The sequence below is a fragment of the Thermothielavioides terrestris genome, chromosome 5, assembly GCF_000226115.1.
Source record: "Thermothielavioides terrestris NRRL 8126 chromosome 5, complete sequence".
NCBI lineage: Eukaryota > Fungi > Ascomycota > Sordariomycetes > Sordariales > Chaetomiaceae > Thermothielavioides > Thermothielavioides terrestris.
The window spans coordinates 2601271-2628832 of record NC_016461.1 but is presented as its reverse complement, the minus strand read 5'-3'; the positions used below and the strand labels follow the sequence as shown (position 1 = coordinate 2628832).

The 27562-nt window shown below is 59.8% G+C and overlaps 8 protein-coding genes across 8 annotated transcripts; 6 read left to right on the top strand and 2 right to left on the bottom strand.

The window, feature by feature from the left end:
• Positions 1-827: 827 nt before the first annotated feature.
• Positions 828-2306, top strand: THITE_2122106 (uncharacterized protein). The gene is made up of 3 exons (XM_003656811.1): positions 828-1008; positions 1074-1644; positions 1712-2306. Exons 1-3 carry the CDS (start codon positions 925-927, stop codon positions 2188-2190), a joined length of 1134 nt encoding a protein of 377 aa, XP_003656859.1. The 5' UTR covers positions 828-924; the 3' UTR covers positions 2191-2306.
• A 3270-nt stretch (positions 2307-5576) lies between these two features.
• Positions 5577-7470, top strand: THITE_2122103 (uncharacterized protein). Its single transcript, XM_003656810.1, has one exon. It carries the CDS (start codon positions 5951-5953, stop codon positions 7199-7201), a length of 1251 nt encoding a protein of 416 aa, XP_003656858.1. The 5' UTR covers positions 5577-5950; the 3' UTR covers positions 7202-7470.
• Positions 7471-7935: 465 nt separating this feature from the next.
• Positions 7936-9381, bottom strand: THITE_2122102 (uncharacterized protein). The gene has a single exon (XM_003656809.1). The coding sequence runs from the start codon at positions 9275-9277 to the stop codon at positions 8072-8074; it is 1206 nt and encodes a 401-aa protein (XP_003656857.1). The 5' UTR covers positions 9278-9381; the 3' UTR covers positions 7936-8071.
• A 164-nt stretch (positions 9382-9545) lies between these two features.
• On the top strand, positions 9546-15050 carry THITE_2122100 (uncharacterized protein). Its single transcript, XM_003656808.1, has 3 exons — positions 9546-10238; positions 10292-10727; positions 10778-15050. The coding sequence occupies exons 1-3, from the start codon at positions 9933-9935 to the stop codon at positions 14911-14913; spliced, it is 4878 nt and encodes a 1625-aa protein (XP_003656856.1). The 5' UTR covers positions 9546-9932; the 3' UTR covers positions 14914-15050.
• A 119-nt stretch (positions 15051-15169) lies between these two features.
• On the top strand, positions 15170-16481 carry THITE_2122099 (uncharacterized protein). The gene has a single exon (XM_003656807.1). The coding sequence runs from the start codon at positions 15292-15294 to the stop codon at positions 16393-16395; it is 1104 nt and encodes a 367-aa protein (XP_003656855.1). The 5' UTR covers positions 15170-15291; the 3' UTR covers positions 16396-16481.
• Positions 16482-17786: 1305 nt separating this feature from the next.
• THITE_2122098 (ARP4-like protein) lies at positions 17787-19747 on the top strand. Its single transcript, XM_003656806.1, has 3 exons — positions 17787-17807; positions 17869-18194; positions 18273-19747. The coding sequence occupies exons 2-3, from the start codon at positions 18140-18142 to the stop codon at positions 19622-19624; spliced, it is 1407 nt and encodes a 468-aa protein (XP_003656854.1). The 5' UTR covers positions 17787-17807; positions 17869-18139; the 3' UTR covers positions 19625-19747.
• A 297-nt stretch (positions 19748-20044) lies between these two features.
• On the bottom strand, positions 20045-21817 carry THITE_2056590 (uncharacterized protein; the record flags this gene model as incomplete). Its single annotated transcript, XM_003656805.1, has 4 exons — positions 20045-20454; positions 20511-20611; positions 20698-21320; positions 21626-21817. 4 exons carry the CDS (start codon positions 21815-21817, stop codon positions 20045-20047), a joined length of 1326 nt encoding a protein of 441 aa, XP_003656853.1.
• Positions 21818-22745: 928 nt separating this feature from the next.
• Positions 22746-26655, top strand: THITE_2122093 (TAF1-like protein). Its single transcript, XM_003656804.1, has 3 exons — positions 22746-25803; positions 25862-25918; positions 25980-26655. Exons 1-3 carry the CDS (start codon positions 22868-22870, stop codon positions 26461-26463), a joined length of 3477 nt encoding a protein of 1158 aa, XP_003656852.1. The 5' UTR covers positions 22746-22867; the 3' UTR covers positions 26464-26655.
• Positions 26656-27562: the final 907 nt, after the last annotated feature.

The window sequence follows — 27562 nt, the reverse complement described above, 5'->3', positions numbered from 1 at the left end:
CCCTGCATGGTGACCTCCTGCGTGCTTGGCTAGCTCCTGGGTGGTGCGCAAAGCCGCCTGTCAGAGGGTCATGAGGAGGGAGGTGTTTTTTGAAGGCCCGGCACTTGCTTTGGCGGATACCACCCACAGGCCCGGAACGGACGGCAGCGGACGAGGCGGTGCAACCATCACGCCCTGGTTTGGCACTTAGTGTAGGCCTGCAAATAGTTGCTGTGTAGTGTAAGTGAGCGCTGGAGTCTAAATTCCCTCACTCGCCGCCCGTGCAGGCGTGTAGGAGTGGTTACGGAATGGTCGGTCGCCCACACTGCGCTGACTCGGCATCACCTCACCTTCGTTGATAGCCAGGTGTGATTTGTAGAACGTCCGACGAGCACGCGACAGATCACAACCGCTTGACTGGAGCACATGCAAGTCTAGATCGGCGAGCTACTCACGCTCGCTGCCGAGAACGGCACCAAGGGAGGCAGAGATGTCTTCCCGGCTACCGTAGCACTGCCGCAGTAGGACTCGGGGCTGTCCGGGCTTTCGCGATCGTTCGAGTCGCGCGTCTTGGCATAGGCCAACATACCTTATCCGTGGTGATTTGCTGGCCTGACCGCGTATTAGTGTAGAGTACGAACATTGCTGAGCCTTGGTCCGGAGCATCCCACAAACCAGTGGTGGCCCCCCACCACGGCCTCTTCCGGCGTGACAGGTGGTTTGTGGTGATGGGTCGCTCTGCCCAAGCGGGCCCGGCTTTGCTCGAGCCCCACCTGATGCTTCACTCTGATAGGCTAGTTATTTACAGACTATCTCCTGATGCATGCTCTGGACCACCCCTGAACTCCCAAGCACTTCGCTGCGAAGAGTCAATGGAGGTTGCGCTGCCTGGGTAACCAGCATCTCCCCGTTGACAAAACGTACACTCCAAGCAGTACTGTGACCATGAACCACAACCACGCGAATTATCAAGCTCGGCTTGATTTCGTGCAGGGGCTTCTGCGCAACCGCTTGAAGCTGGGAGCAAGTGTGTTTCAGTGTTGCTCTCACTCCCCCGAACAGAGCAGAGCAGTCCACTAACACACGAACGGCAGGAAATCACGAACATTGTTCCCGTTCAGTATGACCCCGAAAGTCCTTTTAAATACAACAACTTCGTCTACCTGGTCACGCTGGGCGCGCCAATCCCCCCGGGCCGTTCCACAAGTGACAATGCTCTTCAATTTGGCTGCGTTGCCATCCCCGAGGGCACTCAGGAACTCATTGTGCGCCTCACCAACCCAGCGACCGAGGGCATGAACATGGCCAACCGGGTCGAGAACGAGGTGGCCATTATCTCACTAGCTTCGGCTGCCCTCAGCGGCTTTCAGCCCCATGTAGTGCCCCGCGTGTATGGCTGGGGCAGTGCTGCTGGAGTATCTGCCGACGCACCTGCCCAGGGCTGGATCGTCCAGGAACTGATGCCAGGCCAACCACTGGTGGACTCCTTTGAGAAGCTGGCCCTCGACACAAAGAAGAAGGTTTTTGCGCAGATGGCTGCGCTGCTCAAGGGTCTCCAGAAAGGCTTGCGACAGCGCCTAGACAAGTTTGTTGCTGAGGGTGTCCCCGCGCAGTTCCAGGATCTGCAGTTCAAAGATGAAAAAGTGTTGACACACGCCGATTTCAGTATGGACTGCAAGACTTGACTCCCGTCGCTCTGATATCCGGTACTGATCACTTCCCACCATGCCAGACTCAAGTAACCTCCTCTGGGATCCTGACACCGGCCGCATCACAGCCCTGATCGACTTCGACTTCGCCACCATCCTCCACCCCTCATACGAATTCCTCCGCTCTTTCTCGGGCACAGGAGGCCAGTTCCGAGGCTGGTACGTCGACGAAGAATCCGAAGAAGCAGCGCTCCGAGACGCTAAACTCCACTGCTTCCCCTCGCCTCTGCCAACCACCCCCGGAGGAGCCGACGGTGGCGGAGTCAACTGGGAAGATGCTAAAGCCTGGGAGGACGCGCTGCGGGAGGCTGGGGTCAAGCGGCCCCAGACCATCCGGGGGATCGATAAAGTCGCCGATGTGGACACGGTGCTGCAGGCCATTCTCCCGTGGCGCGTCACCAACTCGGACGTGTTGAAGCTGCAGACCCGCGAAACCATCCTCAAGTGCAGGGATGAGAACGAGGAACACCTGGATAAGTTGCTTCGCTGGCTGGGCTTCTAGGATCCGAACGGTTGCAAGGCTCTTGCAGCTGACGAGACATGGGTAGAAAATGTGATGAGTTTCACGGTGACTAGACCGAGAGACTGTCGTTCTCCGCGAGAGACCATCGGCTCCATGAACACAGCGGGAAACGCGGTTCAGATTGTAGTTATTGGTATGGCTGTTAGATATGCTATCGCTGGAAACTAGGATCGCAGTCTCTTGTGACCTCCCAGCACCGCCGTGGCGAGCATCATGCGCATCTAGGCATCCCGCGGCGGAGAGTGGGATGCTTTGAGAGTTGAAACGAGAGCAGATACCGAGGTACTGTGCTGAGTGCAATAAAGTGCATGTCCAGAAGGACGGTCCCGGCTTCGTTTGCTTTCTTTCTAGGAGCGCGTGTGTAAGTCGGTAGCCCTGGCTCTTCTTCCGAGTCGGGCAAGTGGACCCAGTTAGGGACCAAAGCCTCCGGCAAGCCAAGGCCCGTTTCCGCTTTATCAGCTCGGGTTTGTCGGCGTGGAGAAGCCTGGGATGCCGGAGTTTGGTGGGTCAAGCCCCGGAAGTCCCGGTAGGCCGTCACGCCAGTCCACTAACGCAGATAGGTACGTACCACACTTACCGACCGAAATGCCATGCAGAACCACGTTAGCACAATGTCAGCAGATCATGCTCTTCCTCCGCCAGGTGATTCGCGCAGGAGAAATTCGCGCAGAAGAAACAATGATTCTGCTGATCAAAGGGATCCCCGACACCGGAATACTCCGATCTTGGCCCTCCGAACTCGCCAAGTCATCAAGGACGGACTGGAAGCTTTCACGGCCTCCAACCAGCAAATAGCGTACATACAATGCAGCTGTTGACCTGTTAGCATTCTTGATCTTCGGGCCAGGACCCGGTCTCAAGGTCAGAGGCCAGGTGACCACCCGGAGACCTGCCCAGCCGTGGCCTCGCCATCTGTTCCACCCCAAGTGAAATTTCGAGCCAATGGTTTGTGGCTCGTCGTGCAGCGGTTGTTACTGCACACAGCACTCCTCCTGCAAGCCACGCAGTGATCGGAGTCGATCGCAGGACGGCTTTGCCTTTTGGTGTGCGGGGAGATGGAGCCTGATCACTAACGGCATGCAGACACCCATGGATCATTAGCTGCAGTGTGACCGACCCACTGTACGGCAGCGGCGTACTCCATAACGAGCACGTTGTCTGTTTCCCGCACCAACAGGAAGTTTGTTTCGCGGGAACGCAGGGGATCAATGCTGATGTGCCGTCAACACGCGCCTTGGTATATTACAAGTGCTTAATGTAGAACCGGCTTGAGGCCAAGGGAACAGCGACAGTTTTGGCCCTGCCGCGCCAGCATGGTTCCACATTAGGCGGCCCGTGGTATTCGGAACGGTCGTCGTTAAAGAGGTCCCGCCAAGACACTAAGAATTACAGGCTTTTACACATCGCCAAGGGGTAAGTGGGGCCACGACGACTTAGAGCATCAGCGACGAAGACAAACCGCAAATACTCGCAAAAACTCGTCGCAATAACTTCACGAAACCTCAACGAAATTGAAAAAAAGAAAACGAAGTTAACCCGCACCCTAACCTTGACCCTCACCCTAACCATAACCCTCACCCTAACCAGCGGGGGGCTGGCGCCGCCCCCCGCACCCCCGGCGAACTAACCAGTGGCTAACCCGTGGCGATAGTGCAAACCCCGTGGCGATGGTGGCTACGTACTGACGGTGTAAGACCAGGGCTGGAAATTAGTCTTGGCGGGACCTCTTTAACGTCTACCATTCGGAACGATGGCACCGATCATCGACGGACAGCTCGGCAAGCCGCTGCAGGTGGTGGTGCCCGTCCAGTGGTAGTGCGTTTTGCGCAGGACGGCCTCTGCTAGCGCGGCGCAGTGTCGATCGCAAACTACGCCCGTATGAGAAGGGGACATCAATGATGCACCAGCGTCGGGCGTGATCCCTGTTCGCCCTTCACTTGGCCGCAGCACAGGCGTATTGCCTGCGTACACAGTAACACGCTCCGCTCCGTCGCAGAGTGCGCGAGAATTTCATGGGGAGGTAATACGCAGTCAGCCCGCACGATCCAGAGCATTTCCATTCGTATTTCCAATCGTACCTTAGTTACATTCCAAATCCCGTTCTCCTGCCTCAGGCAGGTCTGCGGTCTCCTTTACCCCTGCTCCCCACCTCACTCTTCCTTTCCCACCCTCTCTCCTTCTCATTCTTTTCCTTCCTTTGCGAATCCGCCTGCTTCTTCTTCTGGGCTCGTTCCAGGGCGCACAGTTCACACCAAGTTCCACGTCATGCTTCTAAATCTGGTTGGATAAGCTGAGGATTCGGACATGCCGTGTCGATTTCGCTTTCCGGCTTGGCAATCTTTGAGTTAACGCATAGGTTAAGGCACACCTGGCATCTCCGGAGTCGTATATCTGAGGCGTAAAAGACGAACCGCCAGGCTGTCAAACCCAGGCGGTTCACCCAACAGCGGGCGCAAACATCCTGAAATTTCCAGCGAGCCCTCTGGACAGAGGACGCATTGTCCCGACCTACTGTGTATGGAAGATTCACTGGAGCCAGCCTCTCGGCTTCGCCGAGCTTCGGCTCCGCCCAGTGGGCGCGATGCTTGTATTCCGTCGCAGGTATTTGAATTTCAGGCTGATGTGAGATGGAATCAATGATACCTGACGAGTAGCAGACTGCTTGGGCTCTGGCCATACAATGTATTAATGAATCTTTGGCTGCGTGACCTCTCACATACGGATTACCACTTGTCCTGACACGTACTGTGTAATGCAAGCACGCTATACTAGCTCGACTGATTACCAGCTTGGTGTTCCGTTAGTGTCCTTCTGTACTCCGTAGTGGAGTTAATCCCGCTTGTTCCGGAAAGCCCCCAAATTTCCAGCCCCTTGCCACGACCAGGCCAGCCCGTGCATTGAAGGACCCGCCCCACGCGCCCGCAACGCCCACACACCCACCGGCCACACGGCCGCCCTCCACAACGTCCATTCAGCACAGCCCGCCTCCCGCCCCCTCCTGCTCCCGGACCCGGTCTCAGACCGCGAGGGAGCGCCGCCCTATACAACGCTGGGCAACTAACAATATCCATTTCCCGCCCCCCGTACAAGAGTCTTCGTCCCCCCCATAATGTTACTCAGCTCCACTCACTGAGCTCACTGCACGCCTACGCTTTTACCTGCCCGCCTCGTCGGCTCCATCGCCCACAGTGTTTCCCAGCCTTCCGAGGGATTCACTTTTTTGACCACATCAAAACCAGCGGCCTCCCGTTTGAGTCAGCCATATTTTGCATGCCGGCGATCGAGACGTTGTCTTCTACCGACCTGCGGTTTCGCCACGGCGGGGAAACCGGCTCAACGAAAGCCGCCTGATGGACCGCGTGCGCTCTTAAATCGTTCGAGTCGCCATCGAGTCGTGCATTTTTGTTTGGCAAAATGGCGTTCATAGATTCGATCGTGATGGAAGGCGCCCGGATTGCGCTGAGGCAGGCAGCGGCGACGGCCGTGGCCACGTCCTCCAGCCTGACCAGTGTTCCGAACTCGTCACCCACGACAACCATCGTTCCGGCATCGTCTGCTGCTTCGCCAACCGCTACCGACACCAGCTCCCTTACCAACGACGCTGGAGGCTCTGGGGGGAATGGAAACACAGCAAACAACAACAGTAACAACGGTGGAGGAAACTCGTCGTCATTACTCTTCTTTGTTGCACTGGGCTTCGGCGTCGTCTTCACCAATCTTTGGTGAGTTCCGGACGGGAATGCAGTCCGTGAGCGATGCTCGTCTGACATCCGGCAGGATTATTGTCGGCGTCAAGTACTGCTTTCGCTATAACGCGCGCAATCGCCAGATGCGTAACGACGACGGCGAGCCGATCACCCTGGAGAACATGCCCCGTCCTCACCGTCGGCGAAGGGAGAAGAAGCTCATGCCGATCGACGAAGTCAACGAGAAGTTTCCGATGCTAAAATACAAGACATGGGTCACTAGCCGTGCTCAAGAAGGGCTGCCGACTCGCGGTGGCGTCTCGGCTCCCCCCAGCCGTCCGAGTAGTATTCGACATGCGGACGGAGTCGTTCCGGAGCTGCCGTCCAAGGAACACTCGACGACAGATGACCAGCCAACAACGAGCGCGACGGTGACGGGATCGGGTGCGCAATTCGCTGCTGACGCGGCGCCGGAAAACCCCGAAAAATCCGCCGTCAAGATCCCTCAGCATGCTCCCAAGGAGAGCACGTCGAGTACGGTAGGCGGCCTCGCCCGGCCATCGATGGATTCTAACCACGAGCCCGAGACGACTGTGGTGCAAAAACACATGAGTCAGCTTTCACATGATGACGAGGACGACGAGCACATCGACGCTGCTCTCCCTCCCGAATGCGTCGGAACATCAGGCGACACTTGCGCCATCTGCATCGACACCTTGGAGGACGACGATGACGTGCGGGGTCTCACGTGCGGTCACGCTTTTCATGCGGCCTGCATCGACCCTTGGCTGACCACCAGGAGGGCCTGCTGCCCGCTGTGCAAGGCTGATTATTATACGCCTAAGCCGCGCCCGCAGGAGCGGGTCACGGAGGGTGCCGATGGCACAACCGGCGTGATTGCCGTCACGCTGCCTGGGGACAACACCCGCGGCCACAGCCGTATGAACCTTCCAAGCAGACCCCGCCACGCATTCCTCGGATTTGGACGATTTGATCGAAGACCGACATCCGCTAGGAGACGCACGGGTAATGGATCGCGAACGGCGGAGGATGCGAATTCTCCGGGCCTCGCCCCCTCCAGGTCCAGAACCACCTCGGACTCTGCGCCTTCGCCGCGGAGCGCGCCTGGCAGTACTGGGGCCGGCGGTCGTCTGTTTTCTGGTCTCAGGAATGCATTCCCAGCTTTCCGGATCGGCACGAGCCGGAACGACCATGAGCAGTCTGACGCAACAGCCTCCGGTGCTATTCCGGCTGACACCACGCCCTCTCAACTCGAGGCAGGCACGCGGAATTCGCGGAGCTGACAGCAACGCAGACGGCAGTTGTGAAATATCAGCTGTCAAAGCTCGTGATGAGAGTTTCCCCGCTCGATGCTCGGCGTACTCTCTCGCATTAGACGTGTACCTCTCTCCCTCCGGTTACCACCCCCGGGCTGCTGTCTCTTCCACCGAGCTGCCTAGGTCTTCCATCACCTCACGCCGCCTCGACTGACGGGTCAACGCCCGTCATCGTCTACCTACCGCACTTCGTCCTGGCGTGGGATAACACGATATACGCTATCTCCCTCTACGCATCCATCGCCCGAGGCAGGTCGCTCAGCCCGTGCAGACGGAGGCGGCGCATCATACCCGCGCTCGCTTCCCCCTTATTATCAAAATTGAATGTGGTGCGGGACTATATGGCAGCAGACGGAGAGGACGGATTTTTCTTCTTTTTTTTTTTTTTGTCTTTTGTTTCAGTCTTCCTTTATTTCTCGTACAGTCCTGCGATATCGAACTTGCATAGCATAGTGGTTTTACGGGTTGGAAGCGGGCACAGTTGGCCCCGTTGAAGCATGGAGTTTATCGGGAGTGGGTGGGTGGATTGTATTCTGAAAGGGCTGCTAGGGGGTTGGGTTCGGTTGGTATTTGGAATGGTGGCAGGGCAGGCTGGATCGGCCGGCGAGATAGATGATACCTGGCCCGGCCTGACTGTTGTGTATCTGAAACGGTTGAATATAAGCGGGAACAGCGCATGCGCGTACTTGACTTTGCATCCAAGCTGTTGTGTGCGGTGTCATAAGCGTAGATGGGGATTGATGCACAGCAGGCTCGAAGTCGGTCTATACACTTCTACCATATCGCACTTGATATCGGTTGGATATCGGCGCCAGCGTCATCCACCAACCGTCTGCCTCAAAGATACTTGCCGCCCTGGAACCGACCCGAAAAATTCGCCGCGCGATTCAGCAGCTCCTTCCGCTGGGAGTTACTTATCCTCCCGCCCACCTTCATGTCCTTCTCCCAGTCGAACGCCCGTTTGCTCGGGTCGTCCTCCTCGTCCTCGACCCCACCGCTGCCAGCCTTTACCCCCCATTTATTCCTGCTGCCATCCACCCCCTTGCCAGCAGCAGCTGCCCTACCCGCCGCCCTCGCAGCCTGGTGCTCCTCCACAAGACTCCGGCCCCGCGTCTGCTCCATGTAGGACCTGATCCGCGCCTCGTCGGCTTTGCCGTTGCTTCTGCTGCTGCTGCTGCCGCTGCTCTTGCTCGTGCCGGGCGCCTCAGCTCGCGCAGATGGGCCCCCTGCTGCTGCTGCGGCGGCGGCGGGGTCTTCCCGCCCCAGCACGGCGTTGGCCAGCCGGCGCGCTTTCTCCTCGGGCGTCTCCGTCCAGATCGAGCTCACGCCGGCCGGCTTGGCCTCGGTCGCGGCGCGGGGCCCGCTCGCGAACTTGCGCGCTCTGAGCTTGGTCGGGTCGGCGGCGCGGTAGCCGCTGCTGGTGGGCGGGGCCAGCATCCAGTCGTCGCGTTTGGGTGCGGCGGGTGTTGGTTCTGGCGCGGAGGCGGGGGTTGTCGGGCCGGAGGCGGGCCCGGCGGTCCGCGAGCTGGCTGAGGCGCCTGGTAGCGCGGGACCCCAGTCATCGTCCTCGTCGTCTGAGGTTTCTGGGTCGGGGCCGGTTGGGGGCCGCTCCGAGAGGTCTGCTGGCGGCGGCGCTGGGCCGAACACGCGCTTCGGAGGAGGCGGCGCGGGGCCGGTCGCGTCGTCGTCAGAGTCATCGTGAAGGGGGATCTCGTCGTTGTTGGTGGGCATTGTTGTCGAAGGGAGCGAAGGGCCAATCGATCGTTTCCCGCTCGTCGGCGCCGTGCCGCTGGCGCCGACCGGCGGTAGTGACGGACCGATCGCTGGTGCTGGTCTGAGGGCCCCGGTTCTGTCGCTGTCCTCAGTTCCGGCCTGAGGCGCGCTGGGACCAAAGTCATCATCCGAGTTGTCTTCTAAAGGGATCTCATCATCGTTGTCGCGCCGGGAGGTCTTAGTTGGAGGCGACCCCGAATCCGCGTCGTCTTCCGGGGTGCGCTTGCGCTTCTGAAGATGCGGAGGTAGTTGAGGGCCAATAGAAGCCATGGCGCTTGTTCGTAATGACTGCCTCAACAGGTGCCGATTTACAGCGCTGTTTGAAGGTCGTCCTGAGACTGCGTTGTCGAGTCGCGAAGCTTCGTCGGCGTTTCTGTTTGGCGCAGGAAGCGACAGTTTCGGCCCGCGCATGCAAACCGATGCGCACCTTGCTGAGCCTTATCGATAAGGCTTGACAGACAGGCACCCTGGTTAGGGGCCTCTCAGGCTGCTCTGCCAGTGGGCCACTGCAGTGGAACGGCGGATCTGAGCATGAATAGGGAGCTGGAGCAGGCAGCTGCGCATGGCGGCGGGACGGGCAACGCAACAGCCTCGTGAGAGATCAACACGCCGAAGATAAGAGGGCTTGATTCTGCGCCCCTCCGGCGTTGCACGTCTGGTATCTCGCTGCGAGCGCTGATTGTGTCTTTTGAATTGCCCCTGGTAGCCAGGTAACCTGCGGCCCGTAACCAACTTGCACAATTGCGCTGCTCCTCGGACGGTACTGTTCCCCATGCTCTCGCTGGATCGCGATCTCGACGCATCCGCCTAACCTCCGAATCCCGTGGCGGCGCATTCGAACTAGCCTCTACGGAGCAATGCCTCTTGGCTGTGACGCCCTATGAGTTTGAGTCAAGCGCGGGATGACAATGGCCCAGTCGACGCCATGGCCGACGAACCCGAACTGGCTCGAGCCGACGACGACCAGAGCTCGAGCTCCAGCGACGAGGCTACGGTGAAAGGCGATCACGACGAAGACCACATCCCCACTGTTCCCGAAGCTGAGCAGCGGCCGGCGGAATCCCCCGCGCCTCACGCCGGTCCCAGCACAATCGCCCACCGCTACCGAGAACTGCTCGAGGCGTCGCACGACGCGGCATCCGAGGATGGATCCGCCGACGCCACACCCCGGCTCGCTGCGAGTCCCATGGGCTCCGTTCTTTCCGTTCCCGATGACACGCCATCTTTGCATGTACGTGAAGAGACGTCGTTCATAAAGTGCTTGCGGCTAACGGCCCAATGCAGGGCTCCGTCATATCCTCCCCTGGCAGCAGCAATGTGCCTTCCTTCGCCTCTCGCCCTGACCTCGCCAGCCCGACGCCGTCGTTTAGGCCCTTTGACCAGAGATTCCAGTCACGCATCTCCTCGCCTTATCTCTCGTCCCCGCGTCCTTCCTCTCCTGCATTCCTGGCAGGCCATAGCCGAAATGTCTCGCTGAGCAGTCAGCTGCTGTTGGACCCAGGGGGCACCGAAACCCCGTCAGCGCCGTGGGAAGTGGTGCGGTGGACGAAGCTGCAGAAGCTCAATGGCCAGGTCTTCTCCGAGGCCGGGAAGAGAAACTTTGGCTCTCCTACGTGCCTCGCGGTTTCGGCTACGATAGTCCTGGGCACCTCCAAGGGGATCATCCTGGTGTTCGACTACAACCAGAACCTCAAGATGATAATCGGTCCGGGAACAAAAGGTTGGGGCTCTGATCCATCCGCGAAGGTTCGTCGTAACTGACTGTCCCAGCTGTCGAATCCGGCCCCATCACCGCCATCGCAATATCCGCCGACCACACCACCATTGCGGGCGGGCACGCGAACGGCAACATATTTACCTGGGATACCACGCGAGCAGCACGGCCGTTCCTCAGCATCCCGCACCTTCCTCAGTTACACCAGCAAAACAGGACCGCCGACGGCCACGTCCCGAATGTCGCCATCACGCACTTGGGCTTCCTTGGCACCCGCCACACGGCCCTCGTCTCCGCCGACGACCGGGGAATGGCCTTCTCTCACCTCGCAACCAGGGGCACCGGGGCTCTTGGCAGGACCGTGAAGACGACGAGAATATTGGGCCGGTACCCAGACTCGAAGCCGCCGCCAGGGAAGACACTAAAGCCGAGCACCGTCCTGGCCTTCGCTCCGCTCCCGCTCGGCAATGTTGAGATGGCCACCGACACCATGGGCCTCACCGCGATGCTGACCCCCTACCTCCTAGTCATTGTCTCGACGACCCCTATCGCTCAGACGCAACACAAATCCGCGCGACCTAAGGAGGTTGCCGCCCACAGCCCTCTGACAGGATGTCTGGCGTGGTTCCCCGGAGTCAAGCTTAAAGTGGCAGACCCTGTTACCGGGAGCCAGATATCCAAAGTGAAGCTAGTTTACTGCTGGTCTAATGTCCTCACTGTCCTGGACGTGGATGAGATCCCAGCGGAGGACAAAGACAAGCCTCCGGGTCTCAAGTTTCGAGCACGGAGCCGATGGAAGTGCGAGGAGCCCATCGTTGCGGTACAATGGCTGAGCCGGTCAGTCCTGACTGTGCTCACCATCTCGCAAAGGCTTATTGTGCTGGAAGACCGGAGCATGCGCATGACCGAGGCCATCGACCTCATACACAAGCACATCTACCATGTCGACCGCTTTTCAAAACAGCTGAGCAGCTTGGTGGAACAACTGGACGAGGAGGATCCGTCGATGCACGGTGTTGTTGCCGACGCCTTTTACATGAGCTTCAAGGCGTTCAAAGGCCGCCTCTTCCTCCTCGGGTTCAACGACGTATCGATTGGCGCCCTGTCCAACTGGGCCGATCGGCTCATCGCCCTGATGGAAAACGGGGACTATGTTGGTGCGATCAAACTCGCAACATCATACTACAGCGGAGACGCCAACAAGCTCACGGTCGGGTTGCCAGAAGACGCAGAGCTGAGGCATTCCATGGTCCGGGACAAACTCATGGAGATTATGAGCGCATCTCTGAAGTACGCGTTCGGTCAAAGACGGAAGAACCGGGAATCAGCAAGCGACAGCCACTTGCGGGAGCTAACCCAGACGTGCTTTGTGGGCTGTCTAACTGTTGGGGAAGTCGACTTCCTCTTTGAAGAGATGTACGAGTGGTATGAGGACGCCGCGGTCGAGGGCATCTTCTTTGAGACGCTGGAGCCTTATATTCTCGACGGCTCTGTCACTGCTGTGCCTCCGGCGGTTGTGAAGGCGATGGTCTCTCACTTCGTCGGCGCGGGATTGGAGAGCCGGCTAGAGGAAATGATCTGCCACATGGACACTTCGACGCTCGACTTGGACCAGATAACGGTGCTTTGCAAGCAGCACAGCCTGTACGAGGCCCTGATCTACGTTTGGAATCGAGCAATGAACGACTTCCTCACTCCGCTCTTCGACTTGCTCTCGCTGCTGGTGCCGCTGACGCAGAAGGGCCAGCACTCCGGCGGCCCCATGCAGGCTGAAGCCCGCGTGGTGAATGCCCTCAAAATCTTTCCCTACCTCTCCTACGTCCTCACCGGCCGCGTCTATCCGACAGGCGAGGAATTGCCAGAAGAAGTTGCGCAAAAGGCAAAAGCGGAGCTCTACTGGCTGTTCTTCTCCGGGAAGAGCATCACATGGCCCAGGGGCAGCAATAAGCGGCTCCTTACCCGGCCCAACCAGTCGCAAGAACCGTCCTTTCCCTACCTGCGACTTGTCCTTGACTTCGACGCCGCAAGCTTCTTGAGCGCCCTCAACGAAGCGTTTGAGGATTCCTTCCTCAATGACTCCAAGTCGGCGAACGGCAGTTCCACCAGGGACTTGCCCGAAGAACAGATGTTCGGGCTGACGGTAGACCGGCAGTATATCGTCTCGATCCTGACGGAAATCATGAACTCTTCGGATTTCTCTTCCAACGAGACGATCTACCTAGACATGTTCATTGCCAGGAACTTGCCTAAGTACCCGCAGTACCTCCTATTCCCGGGTTCGACGCTCACCAAAGTCCTGGTTGGGCTGTGCAGGTACCCCGGCCAGGATCTGGCCGAGGACGCCCAGCTCAGCGCCGAGTACCTGTTGTCTGTGTACCAGCCGCCCAATGTCACCGAGCTCATCCCACTCTTCAAAGAAGCCGGCTTCTATCGCATCCTGAAGCGCATCTACAGGGTCGACAAGCAGTATGGGAAGCTGGTGGAGACCTACTTCGAAGACCCTGAAGACCAAGAAGCTGTGTTCAACTGTATCGAGGTCTATCTGCGACCGCAGGCGGGTCTCACACGGCGCCAGGTGCAGGATGTCCACCAGGTTCTCAAGCAGCACTCGGCCGAGTTTGTCGAGCTCGACCCTGCGATGGCAGCCAAGACGATCGCTCGGCACGCCCCAGAGCTCCACCAACACGTCTTGGACTCGGTGGCTGCGCAGCCTGGTTTGCAGTATGCCTACCTGAAAACGATACTGGAACCGGAAAAGGAGGCAGCACTTGGCCGCTCGACAGATCGAGACCTGGTGGAACTGTACCTGCGGCTCATGTGCAAGTTCGATCCAGAGCACGTCTCGGACTACGTCGGCCTGGTTCAGTCGTCCAGCCTAAGGCTCGAACAGCTGCTCCCGACGATGGAAGCGACTGGTGTGATTGACGCCGCCGTCGTCCTCATGGCTAAGGAGGGCCAGGTCAAGGAAGCTATGGGCCGGTTAGTCAGGCATCTCGAAACGCTCGAGTCGGCCCTGCAGGGGCTCCTGGCCGGGTCGCAGGATGATAGTTGCGACCTGCAGGAGTCTGCGGAAGACTTGATGCAGGCTTTGCGGAAATTCGTTCTCGTGGGCATCTGGCTATGTCAGGAGCAAACCAAGACTGCCCGAGCCGCCAGCTCCAGTCGCCGAGGTCAGAAGCCACCTGCCGACGGGAGTTTGTCTGCAAACGAGAACCTCTGGCTGGAGCTGATTGACGCCTCCGTCCAAATCACAAGACGGCTATCCTCTTCGCTGCAGACCGCGCCAAAGAATGCCCTCCCACCCACAAACGGTGACGCCGCCTACCAACCGCCCGCCCTCGACACCGACAAGCTCCTCGGCCTCCTCCGCTCCCTCGTCCAAACCACCTTCACCGCCCTCCTCACTTCAACCTCATCCCCATCAACCACCCCGCCGTCCACCACCACCAGCACCACAACCAACCTCTCCTTCCTCCGCATCCTGCGCGCCTTCCTCACGCGCGCGGCCGCGGCCTCGCCCAACCTCGCGGACCTCCGCGGCGTGCTGAGCTCCGTCTTCGCGGCGTACGCCTACGAGGAGTCGATCCTGCGGCTGTCGAACCGGCTGCTCGAGCGCAGCCTGTTCGTGAGCGTCGCGCAGGCCGTCGAGCTGCGCCAGCGCGGGTGGCGGCCGCGCGGCCCGACGTGCGAGGCGTGCGGGCGCCGCGTCTGGGGCCCCGGCGTGCAGGGCGGGCGGGTCTACGAGGCGTGGGAGGAGAGGAAGGTCGCTGAGGAGAGGAGGCGGGCGGCGATTCTGCGAAGGCGGGGGGGTGCGGGTGGCGTTGGGCTTGGTGCTGGTGCTGGTGACCGGTTGGGGGATGCGGCGGGGAGTGCGGAAAGGGGTGGCGCGGAGGAGAGGGAGTATGTTGGGAAGGGAAAGGGGAAGGATGTGAGTCCGAGGGTGAGGCAGGAGGAGGAGGAAATTCAGGAGGGGCACAGAAGGCAAGGGAAGGGTAATGAGGCGAAGCAGGACCCAAGAGAGGGGTTGGTGGGCGCCGGCGGATCGAGTTCTCGGCCGCCGGACCAGACGGCGCTGGGTCCGCTGGTGCTGCTGGCGTGCAGGCATATTTATCACCAGAGTTGCCTGGAAGCGCTGTTGGCGAAGGATGGGTTTGGGACGGAGACGGTATACCGGTGTCCTATTGATGGGTAGGAGGCTGGAATGGTCCTTGGTTGTAGCTGTGTACTGTATAGCATGCAGTGGGGAGGCATCGTAATGAGCAATCGTGGCAGATGTGATACGTCTGCCATTAAGAACTTGCAGTCGGAAACTTGGACTTGTGTGCGAATAATCCACGGATTGTGAATTCCCTGGATTCGAAGGAGAAAAAAGGGGCACAGTGGTAGCCCCAGGGTTTTGGCACTGGCCTTGGTGGTCCTCGCCGGCGCTTGTCAGCGGGTCCCAACGGCCGACCGGGGAGCTCCGCCAAACAGTAACCTTGATGGTAACTTATCGATTGCACCCACAGCCCGGAGGCGCCAACTCCTGATCTCGACGTTCACCACCAGCACGCATACCAATGGCAGCACCATGTCGGCAACCTCAGAAGACGACATTGACGAAGACGGCACCCGCTTTGCAGACGGGAGTAGAGAGAATCGAAGCCATGCTCGGTCCCGTCGCAATGCATCGGACTTGAGCCAGCCCGTTGGCACCCACGACAATACCCACGACGACCACGACGACGACGAAGCCTACTCCTCTGTCTCGGCCCCCCACTCTACTGAGTCCCGAGACGCTTCTGAAGTCGAAGACGAGGACGACTACGACGACAACGACAACGACGATGACAACAACGACGCCCTGCCCCCACCACCACCGCCCTCCCAACACGCCTTCACACCCCCGTTCTACGGCCGCCCGCCAACGCCCTTGCCCCCGTCGCCCTCTCTAACCTCCCTCCTCCGCCCCTCGCGCCCCACCACCCCGGACGCCTCCGAGGACGACGGCGGCGGCGCCAGCAGCAGCCACCACCCCTCCGACCCGCACCACCACTCGCACCGCCACCACCACCGGCACCACCCGGAGGACCCGCTGCCGCGGGCCCGCCCCAAGGTGCCGACGCACGAGTACTACGGCTTCGTGCTGTACCTGTTCAGCTCGCTGTTCTTCCTGCTCTACCTGCTGTGGAGCTACCTGCCGTCGCCGTTCCTGCACGCGCTGGGAATCTACTACTACCCGAACCGGTGGTGGGCCCTGGCGATCCCCTCCTGGCTCGTCATGCTGCTCGTGTACATCTACGTCGCGCTGGCGGGCTACAACCTCGAGATCCTGACGCTGCCGCTCGAGAGCGTCGAGACCATCGTCGACGACGCCGCGCAGGTCGCGGTCGTGGATGAGAACGGGAAGATTATCCGGCCCGCGAGGGGGAGGAGGGGCACAGGGCCGGGGGCGGAGGGCAGGAAGGGGAGGGATGCTGGTGCTGGTGTTTCTTCTGCCGGAGGGAGGGAGGCCGACGGGCTCAGGGGTGGTAATTGTCGGGCGCGGCAGCTGAATTGGAGGGAAGTCTGGAATGAGGGGACGGATGCGGTGATGGATGTACCGCTGGCCGGGGTGTGCGAGGTGCTGTACGGGGAGGGCAGGGAGTGGGACAGCGATCTGGAGGACGAGGCGGTTATGATTACGGAGCTGTGACTGCGACCTGCTCGGCGTGGCGTTTTTTGGTTATGCTTTGGGATCTTGAATGCGACGATGGTTTTGATACCCAGGCGGGCGGAAGCAGCGCTCGCTAGAGCAGGGAGGGCTTGGATTGTCCGTCAGCGGCAAGGATGCTTGCAAATTTTGGTCTCCAGGACATAAATGCTTTCAATGATGGCTGATGAGGATGTGGGGGGGTAGCGCTGGAGGTGACAGCCTCAGCACCAGAGTGCTCATGCGAAGCGTAGGATAAAAATGGTAGGTGGGTATGGTCGAGTAAGTACAGGTAGGCAATGCAAACGAACATTCCTGAAGACTGGCTGTATGGACACCAGTTCGCCCTCCGCCCCTACGGGAATGCGCAGCGACACCTGTACACTCGTGTAAGGCAGGTACCTTAGCGGGAAACTGTAGCAAATTGTAAGCCTGGCACAGGGTCCTAAGCCTGGCACAGGCTTCTAACCCTGACGCTGAGCATAAGCCTGACGGTCCCTGACAACACTTGCAGCCACGGATGTCACACACATACAAATTTAGGTGGAAGATACATCGCAAAAATTTTCCATGTCCACAACACGTCCTTCAGAAGCTTCAGAAGGTCTTACAGGTATCAACACCACAACCTCTCCATTCCAATCATCACAACGGCACTTCCAACAGGTTGCAACTTCCATCTTTGTAAATAGTATACCGAATATAGAAAGTGCACTCGAGAAGAGGCATCTTCCACTCTTCCATCCGCATCTTCGATCTTCCACCACACTTCCGTATCTTCCACCACACTTCCACAGCTTCCACCACACAGCTGGATCTTCCACCACACTTCCACAGCTTCCACCACACAGCCGGATCTTCCACCACAATCCGGATCTTCCACCACACTTCCACAGCTTCCACCACACAGCCGGATCTTCCACCACAATCCAGATCTTCCACCACACTTCCACAGCTTCCACCACACAGCCGGATCTTCCACCACACTTCCACAGCTTCCACCACACAACCGGATCTTCCACCACAATCCAGATCTTCCACCACACCCAACTTCCACAGCTTCCACTGCACTTCCACTGCTTCCACTGCACTTCCACTGCACTTCCACTGCTTCCACTATAGAGGTTAGGACACAGGTTCAAGGCTTGGCATAGGCAGTTGGAAAAATGCAGAAAGTTCGGCGGAGGATGCACTGTATTTAGCTTCGCAATAGGTGCATATCCAATGCGCATTCCACCAATTCCAGCGTATCCGGTTAGTGGTCCATACAAGCTATTAGGCATCCGTCCAGGGCACCCACAGGGCCCACTACAGGGCCAAAAGTTGTCAGGGTCGTCAGGGACCGTCAGGCTTCTGCCCAGGATCAGGCTTATCCTGATTCTATGCCATAGAAACGGAGCCAGGCTTACACCCAGGTAAGGCATGCTCTTGGCTTACAATTTAGCAGGTTACCCCGCTAAGGTATTGGCACCACAGTTCCGGAGCGTCGCGAGCCTACCTGGTAGTCTTAGCTGTGCTGAGAGTACAGCCCCACTTTTTCGGTGTGCATCGCTGCGGTCGGCCTGCAGCGGATTTCCACGACTTCCGTCTGCAAATCAACCTGCGCTCGCACCGAAACGGAAACGCGACCGACACAGCACGACGCGCCAGTGTATCCGCAATTGCATCCTCAAGACCGCCCATCCCACCGGTTGAATCTACAAACACACAGGAGATCGCGCACAATTACCGATCGGAGTTCTAGAACATGTCACAACAACCACTCTCGTCGTCGGTACAGCCGACCGACACCTATGGCGGAGGTGAGCTTGCAATCGGCCCGCGCGTCGCTGCTCCCTGCTGCCGCCACGGCCAGAATGCGGAATTCTGACTGCCTCCAGATGAGGTCTCGGCCCTCGTGCTCGACCCCGGCTACTGCTACACGCGCGCGGGCTTCGCTGGCGAGGACTCGCCCAAGATGGTCATCCCTTCCTTCTACCACCACAGCAGTGGCCGCGACATTTTCGGCGACCCCATCCTCATGCCCCGCGCCGGCCTCGAAGTCCGCAACTACATGAACCGCGACAGCATCGTTGAGGACTGGGACGCCGCCACGCGCGTCTGGGAACACCTGCTGGTAGACCGCCTGCAAGCCCCGCGACCAACCCCGCCGAGCAAGAACCAGCTCAACGTGGGCGACGACGGCGACGTGGAGATGGGGGATGGCGGTGCCGCCGAGGAAGCGACCGACGGGCTCGAGAAGCCGCTCGCAGAGAACCCCCTGCTGGTGGCTGAGGCGAACTGGAACCCGCCGAAAGCCCGCGAGAAGGCGATCGAGGTGTGCATGGAGACGTGGGGCTGCCCCGCCTTCTGGCTCAGCCGGACCTCCGTGCTGGCCTCGTTCGCCGCCGGCAAGCCCACTGCGCTCGTGGTCGACGTCGGCGGCGCCAACACGAGCGTGACCGCCGTCCACGACGGCATCTTCCTGAAGAGGTCGGTCCAGCGGTCGCCCGCCGCCGGCGTCTGGCTGAGCAACCAGATCCGCTCGATGTGGAAGAGCAACGAGCCCAAGGTCGACATCGTGCCTTTCTTCATGGTCGAGAGCAAGAAGCCCGTCGAGGCCGGCGCGCCCGCCGACGCCAGGCTGCGCACCTTCGATTTCCCCATCACCGACTCGTTCCGCGCCTTCGAAGAAGAGCGCGTCCTCAAGGAGTTCAAGGAGTCGGTCGTGGAGGTATGGCGCGGGCCGGGCCGCTTCATGGCCCCCGGCAACGAGGACTACGCGAGGAGTCAGCCGGGCCGCGTCTTCGAGATGCCCGACGGCGCCAACCAGATGTGGCGCGAGCAGCGGTACCGGGTGGCCGAGGGCATGTGGGACGAGACGGCGGCGTACCCGCCGGTTGTGGGCGACGAGGCGCCCTTGTCGAAGGCGCAGACCATTCCGGCGCTGATCAAGGCCTCCCTAGACGGCGTCGACGTCGACCTGCGGCCGCATCTGCTGGCAAATGTGGTCGTCACGGGCAGCACGAGCTTGCTCAACGGGTTCAACGACCGCCTCAATCAGGAGCTTACCGCCATGTACCCGGGGCTTAGGATCAAGATACACGCGGCTGGGCTGACGAGCGAGAGGAAAAACGGCGCCTGGCTCGGCGGGAGCATCCTGGCCAGCTTGGGGACGTTCCACCAGATGTGGATCTCGAGACACGAGTATGACGAGAACGGGCCGGGGATCGTGGAGAAGCGCTGCAAGTAAAGAGATAGCTTGACGGAACAGCCTGGCGCCGACCATTTAAAGCAGCCTGCTGTGGGTTACGGTCGCGGTGGAACAAGGCAATGGATGGGCGGACGACTGGGGGCGCAAGAGGTCATTGGTTGTCACGCTCAAGGTTCCGAAGCGTTTCTTGCAATATACCTGCGCCACGGAGACATGCAAAGGGTGTCTAGCTCGGGCGGCGCGAAACGGTTGATAAAATGACCGAGGTTTCGGTGTGGCGTACGGATGGTCAAAAGGGCTTCTTGGGGGGTTCGGTTGGTGTATTGTCCTGAACAATGGAGGGTCTATAGAGCGTTGATAATCCTATGTGAACCCCTGCGTACTTTTGCAGTGATTGGGTTTCTTCCTGGAGTTGCTGGGCGCCAGGTATCGAATGAGTACGACAGTCCACCATCCTGTTCACCAGCCCCGCCATCTCGGCCACACGTCGATGACCTCGTCCTCGCGACCCTGGTTCCTGCTGTCAACAATCAAATACCAGTCAAAGCAGGCCCCCGCGATACAGCTGTGGTTAGGCCACACGCGCACTCTCTGTCCGTAGCGCAGCGCCACCTCGTCCTCTTTCCGGCCCTGCCAAGTCAGGATGCCATGTTCCTGGCTGATGCGCCCGACTTGCCAGCCGTCGTGCACCCGCGGGAAGTCTGGGCCCGGCACCGGGTTGTCCAAACCCCAGGGCATCAGGAGGCCCCAGCCGGAGTAGTCGTGTCCCGGCACCTCGCCCTTGTCCATGACCGGCTCGCGGCCCAGTGCGAGGGTGCCGGCGTTGATGAGGGCTTCTGTGGTGCCGTTGGCCCCGCGGCCGGGGTAAACTGTTCCCGTCTTCCGTCAGCAAAGACACTAGGCGCCAGTTGCCAGGAACACTCACTGGAAGCCACCTCGGCCACCACGCTGATCGCGATGTCGTCTGCCGTCATCAGCGACTCGTCCCTGGCGTGGGTCGCCAGCTGTTGCAGATCCAGCGTCGGACTCCCCAACACTCCCTGTCAGCACCCGCTCACGCCGCCCGAGAACACACCCAGGACGACCCGGTGAACCAGCTTCTGAAGACTTACTACACCCCGGCATGCACCTCCAGCGCAAACCCTTCCCTCCTCACCTCCTCCACCAGCCGCTGCACCTCGGCGATGGCCCGCGAGTCCGCCCCGCGCTGCTGCACCACCGTCGCCGTCGGCGTCGCGCCCACCGACAACACCAACCGCCTCCCCGCATTCCCGTCCCCGTCCCCGTCCCCGTTCCCGTCCTTTTCCCTTTCCCTCCCCCTGCCCCTCCGCCTGACCACCTCCCGCGCCACCTCCACCAGCCCGCGCACCTCGGCCGCCAGGTAGCCAACCACGTCGGCCACGCCGCCGCGCGCCGCGTAGCTGTGCCCCGCGTGCGAGTACAGCCCGAGCAGCGCGCACGCGCCGGCCTGCTCGGCGGCCAGCGCGGCGTCGAGGAGGGCTGTGCAGGCGGGGGTGGACGGCGGCACGCCGGCGCGGCCGTAGGATGTGTCGATTTTGAGGAAGATTAGGGGCCGGTGAGGGATGGTGGTGGTGGCGGTGGTGGTGAAAGTGGTGAGCGCGGTCAGCTGGGAGGGGTGGTCGATCATCAGGGTCAGGGTGTCCGGTCCGAGGTCGGCGGTGAGGGCGGCGAGGCGGGGGATGGCGGTTGGGAGGAGCGGGAAGGAGAAAAGGATCTGGGTGTGGGTTTGGATTGGGTTAGTGTTGGGGGTGGTCGGGAGGGAAGGGGGGGGAGGGGGAGAGTGAGGGAGAGTGAGGGAGAGTGAGGGGTTACGTTGACGGGCCGGCCGCGGGACTGGTATTCTTTCAGCAGAGGCACGATGTTCTCTGCTTCGGTAATGGTTGAGACAATGAGAGACACCGGGGTGGTGAGGGTTTCGCCCACTTGAAGGCGGGTGAGTTCTGTGGTCTGGACAGGCAGGTCAGCGAGCAAATATTGGGGCTGGTTACGGTCAGGAACCTCATGTCGGTCGGCGCTCACTTTATGTGACTTGATGTGTGCCCGCCACAGCAGGCCCAGCCTCTCGGTGGCCTCGAGCATGCGCTCGCAGTTGACCTCGAGCTTGGCCAGGTCCAGCACGACAGAGGGCGTCGGCACCTCGTGAAGCGTCTTCCCCACGAACTGGCCGCGGAGCTGCTCCTTGAGCGCGTCGGCGGCCGCAGTCCTCGCCATGGTCATGCAACGCGGCTCGTTGAGGCCAGTATCCACACTCGTTGGTTAGGGATGCGATGCGGACTCGGTCCCAAACTGAACGCAGGAGGAAGTTGTGGGGACCAGGCAGAGCAGCGCGCGATCCACAGGCCCGGGCCTCGTGGAGGTGGTTCTCCTCAGAAGGGGGCCGTTGCGCTGGGAGTACAGCAATTTACCATGTGTGTTACCAAGGTACACAACAATGCAATGGAGGAGCGTCTAATTCGAAGTATGAGATATGAAACACTGTACGGATTATTATACACTATTAGGTAGGTAGGTAGGTACTCTGGCGGGCTTCACGTTGGTTCCCGGGGCGATGTGCTCCTCCGACAGGAAACAACAAGGAGGCACAGTTCACACCTATTGCCGAGCAACTGAGCTCATGTACGGAATACTAGGTAGTGACAGCGATGAACACCCGCATCCACTCCTCATTTGCCTAGCGAACGTTAGGAGCTGTGGAATAAGCAACTTTGAGAACCACGCAGGGGAGTGTCCATCAGTGTAGTATCTGATTCGCAAATGATGCTCCGTTGGAGGTTTGGCTTCGATCAGCGAGTTCTCCGTAGGGGCGTAAGGTCGTTGGCCGACCAGCACCTCCCTCTGTCGAAAGCTCTGAACAGCCCCCCAGTCTGGGGTTCGGTTATCCAATGCGCACGGACCAAGCAAACCCTGGTTGATCTGGCCTGCACCCCACTTCAGCTGCAGTGGACCCACATTCCGCCGCTGTGTGCCGGACGCCTGGCCCCCATTTCTTGGCAGCTCATCACCTCCAAACGAACTGAATCTGCCGGCCGCGACTCAGCGCTCGATCGACCGACCGACCATTTCCGCTTCCCTGTCGCAACTCCCTGCGCTACATCATACTCCAGGTCATCGAGATTATCGACTTCTTCGACCTCGTTATTATGATCTAACCTTGCGCGCGCCGCGCAGTCGCTGGGTGGATTCGACAGGCGACCGCGATACGACACGACACGAAGAAGCGACCGCCGACAAAGGCGATCCGGATCCGGCGTCGACATCGCCATGGCAGGCGACAGCGACGCAATGTTTGACAGCGTCGACGAGGACGAGTGGAGGGCTCAGGAGGAGCGAGATGATGCGGCGATCCAGGAAATACATGAGGGCCTCGCTAGTGGCGTGACCGAGTTCCTGAGCCAGATCGAGCGCGTCACCCAGTTCGACCAGTCCGGCAAGGCCGAGGATGCCGTCGACTACGAGGACATCGATCTGAGCGACGATGAGTTGCCTGACGAAGAGCCCCCTGCAAGCGGTTCTAGCGGCGACGGCCCCGGCCTGACCGATGACAACGATACCGACGATCTCTTCGGCGAGAATCTCCCCTCGTCCCCTCTGGGGCCTCACGGCGACCTCGCGTCATCGCCCCATCCTCTGGACGCCAATGGCGACGACCGCATGCATGTCGATGCGCAGCCGCGCGAGACTCTTGCCGACCTGATCGCCCTGAACTTCGATCACGGACCGAAGCCGAGCGACTCCAACCAAGATCCCAATATTCCTCCTCCGGCCGAGAGTCTCGCCGAGGCCGTGAAGCAGGCTTATCCAGGGTTCAAAGAACACGTTCCCCTCCACTGGAACGAGCTCCTCCGCCCAAAGCAGGCCTACTGGATTTCCAAGAAGCCCGCCAAACCTCCGAAGCCCCTAGTGCCTACCAAGCTTAGCTTGGACCTCGACGTCGACCAAGAAAAGCTGTTTCGCATCTCTGGCCCGGCCACATCGTCCGTCTACCAGCGCATCAGCACTGCCGAGCAACGCGGCCTCGTTTCCCTCGAGGAACCCGAGCCTCTGGAGCAGGCAGACCTTGAGGTCTTCCCCCTGGACGACGGCTCCGATTCCGAGAAAGTTGGAGGCTATACCCTCCGCGATATTGCTCTAGTGTGTGACGACTGGGACTCCATGATCCGTCTGGGCGATGATGTCGCTTCTGCTCAGGAGGCCGAGACCGCCCCAGCCAACGACGTCGTTGCCGACAGCATGCTCATTAAGACTGAGGTTGACGGCGACGATGACGACTGGGACAGGATGTTCCTCGACGGGCCAGCTCCAAAGAAACGGCGCCTAGAGCCACCCAAAGGCCTCCCTCCCATCCCGCGCTTCACGGCGCCCAACTTTGACAACTTCGAGGAGGCCACCGCCAAGCTCGGGAAGCGTGTCATCCTCGATATGAATGACCCCTACCTACTCATCGATGACGTGGAGTCGGAGCGCAGCGCCAAGAGGCGCAAGGTCCAGCACAAAACAGTGCGGCTGGCGAACGGCCGGCTCGGTCGAGACCTGTCGCAGCGCTTCAACTTCTCGTCCGACACCGCCTACGACGCGCTCAAGGAGAACAGTCAGAGCAAGGTCCGGGCCACGCTGGCCGCGATCCCCGTCGAACACAGCATGACGGCCCAGAGACTCACGTGGCCTTATTACAAGGTGAAGCTCTCTGCCAGCGATCCTCACAGCTACCATCGACCCCAGTTCCAGCCGCGGAGGGACGCTTTCCACCCGGTCAAGTTCAAGCCGCCGTCTCTGAAACGGAAGAGGCAAGTTAAGGGCAAGAGGATCCCCGAGATCTTCCAGACCTCGTCAGATCTCACGTTGAACGACAACTCCACCGCCATTCTCTTTGAGTATTGCGAGGAGATCCCTATCGTGCTCTCGAACTTCGGCATGGGCCAGAAGATTGTCAACTATTACCGCCGCTCCAAGGGGACCGACTCGCGACCGGAGAAGCGGGAGCTCGGCGAGCCCTACATCTTGATGCCCGAAGACCGCTCGCCGTTTGCCATGGTCGGCCAAGTCCATCCCGGCGAGACCGTGCCCACGCTGCACAACCAGATGTTCCGCGCGCCCATTTTCAAGCACAATCCCAGGAATACCGACTTCATTCTCGGTCGCAGCACCACGGGCAAATCCGGCTCATCGTGGTACCTGCGGAACATCGACCACCTGTTTGTGGTCGGGCAGACCCTCCCCTCGATGGAAGTGCCCGGGCCGCACTCTCGCCGTGTTACGAATATCGCCAAGAACCGTCTCAAGATGGTATCGTATCGGCTCCTGCACCGGAGCGACAACGTCACCCTAACCGACATCACCCGCCACGTGGCCGATTCCAACGAGTCACAAAACCGCCAGAAGCTGAAGGAGTTCCTGGTCTTCCGCAAAGAGCAGCGGAACTGGGTCCTACCCGACAATGAGGAGCTCATGCCCGAGTCCGAGATTCGATCGCTCGTCCGGCCGGAGGATGTCTGTCTTTTGGACGCGATGCAGGTCGGTGCGCACGAGCTGGAGAACGGCGGCTATGAAGTCAACGATGCCATGTTCAAAGACGATGAGATGGAGGTTGGTGACGAGCTCCCACCAGACGCCCTCGCGAACAAGATGGCACCGTGGCGGCTTACCAAGGCCTTCATCGACGCCAGCCACGGTAAGGCCATGATTGCCGTGCACGGCCCCGGAGACCCAACCGGCAAGGGCCTTGGTGTCAGCTACCTGAGGACCTCCATGAAGGGTGGCTTCCTGGAGCAGCTGCATGGGCCGCTCGCAACATCTGCGGATGCCATTGAGCGGCAGCGCAAGGCCAATGGCGGTCACATGTACAACGTCAAGAACCAGGACAACCTCTACACCGAGTCCCTTCGGGACATTTGGAACAGGCAAAAGCAGAGTCTTGAGGATGCACAAGAGCACGATGACGACGACGTCCTTGCGCAGGAGGACGAGGACGAGCGATTCAACGTGCAGAGCCAGGCTCCGCAGCCCGCGAACGTGGCCGACGGTGCGAGCCAGGTGAGCCAGAGTCAGGCTAGCGCCCTGAACCGGCGCAAGTTGAAGATCATCCGCGAGGTCAAGGGGGAGAATGGAGAGATCCAGACGGTCACCGAGATTGTCCACGATCCCGTCGTCATTGCACAGTACAGCAAGAGGCGCCGTCAAATGGAGTTTGAGAATATCGAGTCAGTGATTTCCATGTCCCTGCCGTAGCTGGACAGCAGCACTAACCAAGAGGTCTAGCATCTACAACGTCAAGCTCACTGGCGATCCGGAGAAGGACGAGTTGATCCTCGAAAAGTGAGTCGTCTTGCACCGGTTTTCTTCTTGAGCTTGCGCAGACGTTAACCTCGTCATTCAGGGCTCGCATCGAGCAAGAGCGATTGGAGAAGAACAAAGAGCGACGTAAGAAGCGCGAAAAGCAGAAGAAGCTCCAGCAAAGGATGCGGGATGGCGGTGCTGTCGACGATGACGACGAGGGCTCGCCCGAGCCATCGACGGAGAAGGTGACAGGCACGACCCGGAAGTGCGCCAACTGCGGCCAGGTCGGCCACATCAAGACCAACAAAAAGTACGTATGCCCTTGCTCCCAGCAGGAGACATCTGCTCCCCGCAAGGTTCAAGAGGGCAACAACCTTGGCTCCAGAAGGCCCAAGAAGTCTAGCAAGCGCGACGCGTGGAGGCCGACTTCCGGCCCCCGCGAGGGAGACAAGTTCTGGGATCCCCGTTGCTGGGAGGCGGACGCCTTCGAAATTCGGATGGGCGCTGCGGCGCCGCCTCCCTTGAATGGTCAGCAATCCGTTGCAACGGGAGACCTGGAGGACGCGGGCTCTGGCGCGAAGTAGTGGTCACCTTCAAGCCAGGCTCCGTTGTCAAATGGGCAACCAAATGCCAATTTTCATATGGTCGGAGGCCGGCCTCCGGCGAGAGTAGTAACCCACCTCTCAGCCGGAGGCCTGCCTGGACCCTTCTTCCATCTCGACTTGTCGTATCTTGTCTTTTGTTCTTTTCCATCCACTCAGTCTCACAGGTTTTCATACGCTGCTTCACACAACAACCATGCTAACATGCGGCTCACCAACAAAAAAAAGACTCTGCCCGCTTCTCAACGGCTCGCGGCCTCGCGAGCAGAACCCGGACGACATCGCTTCCTTCGGCCAGATCAACGCCCCGGTCGCCGCTAGCTTCGTCAACCTCGGCTGAGTGGTCCATGGGCATCGTGTTGGGGGATGGGGTATCTGGGTTTGTCGGGTCCTGCGCTAACTAGCCTCCGGGCGTATTGTCCGGCTTGGTGTTCCTTCGAGCGATCGAGCCATCAGATGGGATGGATCGAGCGGAGGATTTCGGTTTGTTTGTTTCATGGCGCGTGCAGCGCGCCCCCTGACGACGACTGCATCAGCGTCATTCTTAACCGACTTTCAGGACGACATCCGCTCTACTTTGCGAGGCAAGGGAAGCTGGGTGGGGACGGGGATCGATGGGGAAAATGCAAACAAGGGAATCGTCTCCGGGTTTTCGTGGGCGCGGCGTTGAATGGTATTAAGGTTGCAGTGTGCTACTTGGCCTGCTTCATTCCCCGGCTGAAGGGTCCGCGGCTGCGGCATCTATTTCTTGGGCGGTGCTGCCTTTTCGGGTTTTGGTTCATATATCATCCAGCACGCACGGGAAGGCGTTTGTGTGTTTCGACTGGGAGGCATGGTTATGCCCATGGATGGGCGGATGGACAAGCGGATGGATGATGGTCGAGCATCCGCCTCTTTTATTCCTGCCTCTTATGGGCGTGGCTTGGGATCCTGTGGGATGATGGATTGAGGGAGAATCGAGATCGGTGTAAGGTATGATGTACTTTGGCAGGGGCCTTCTATAGCATGTTCCATCCTGTGTAAGAACGGGAACGGAGAGGGAAGAAGCGAATTGACCTATTCCGTACACCACTTCCGGTTG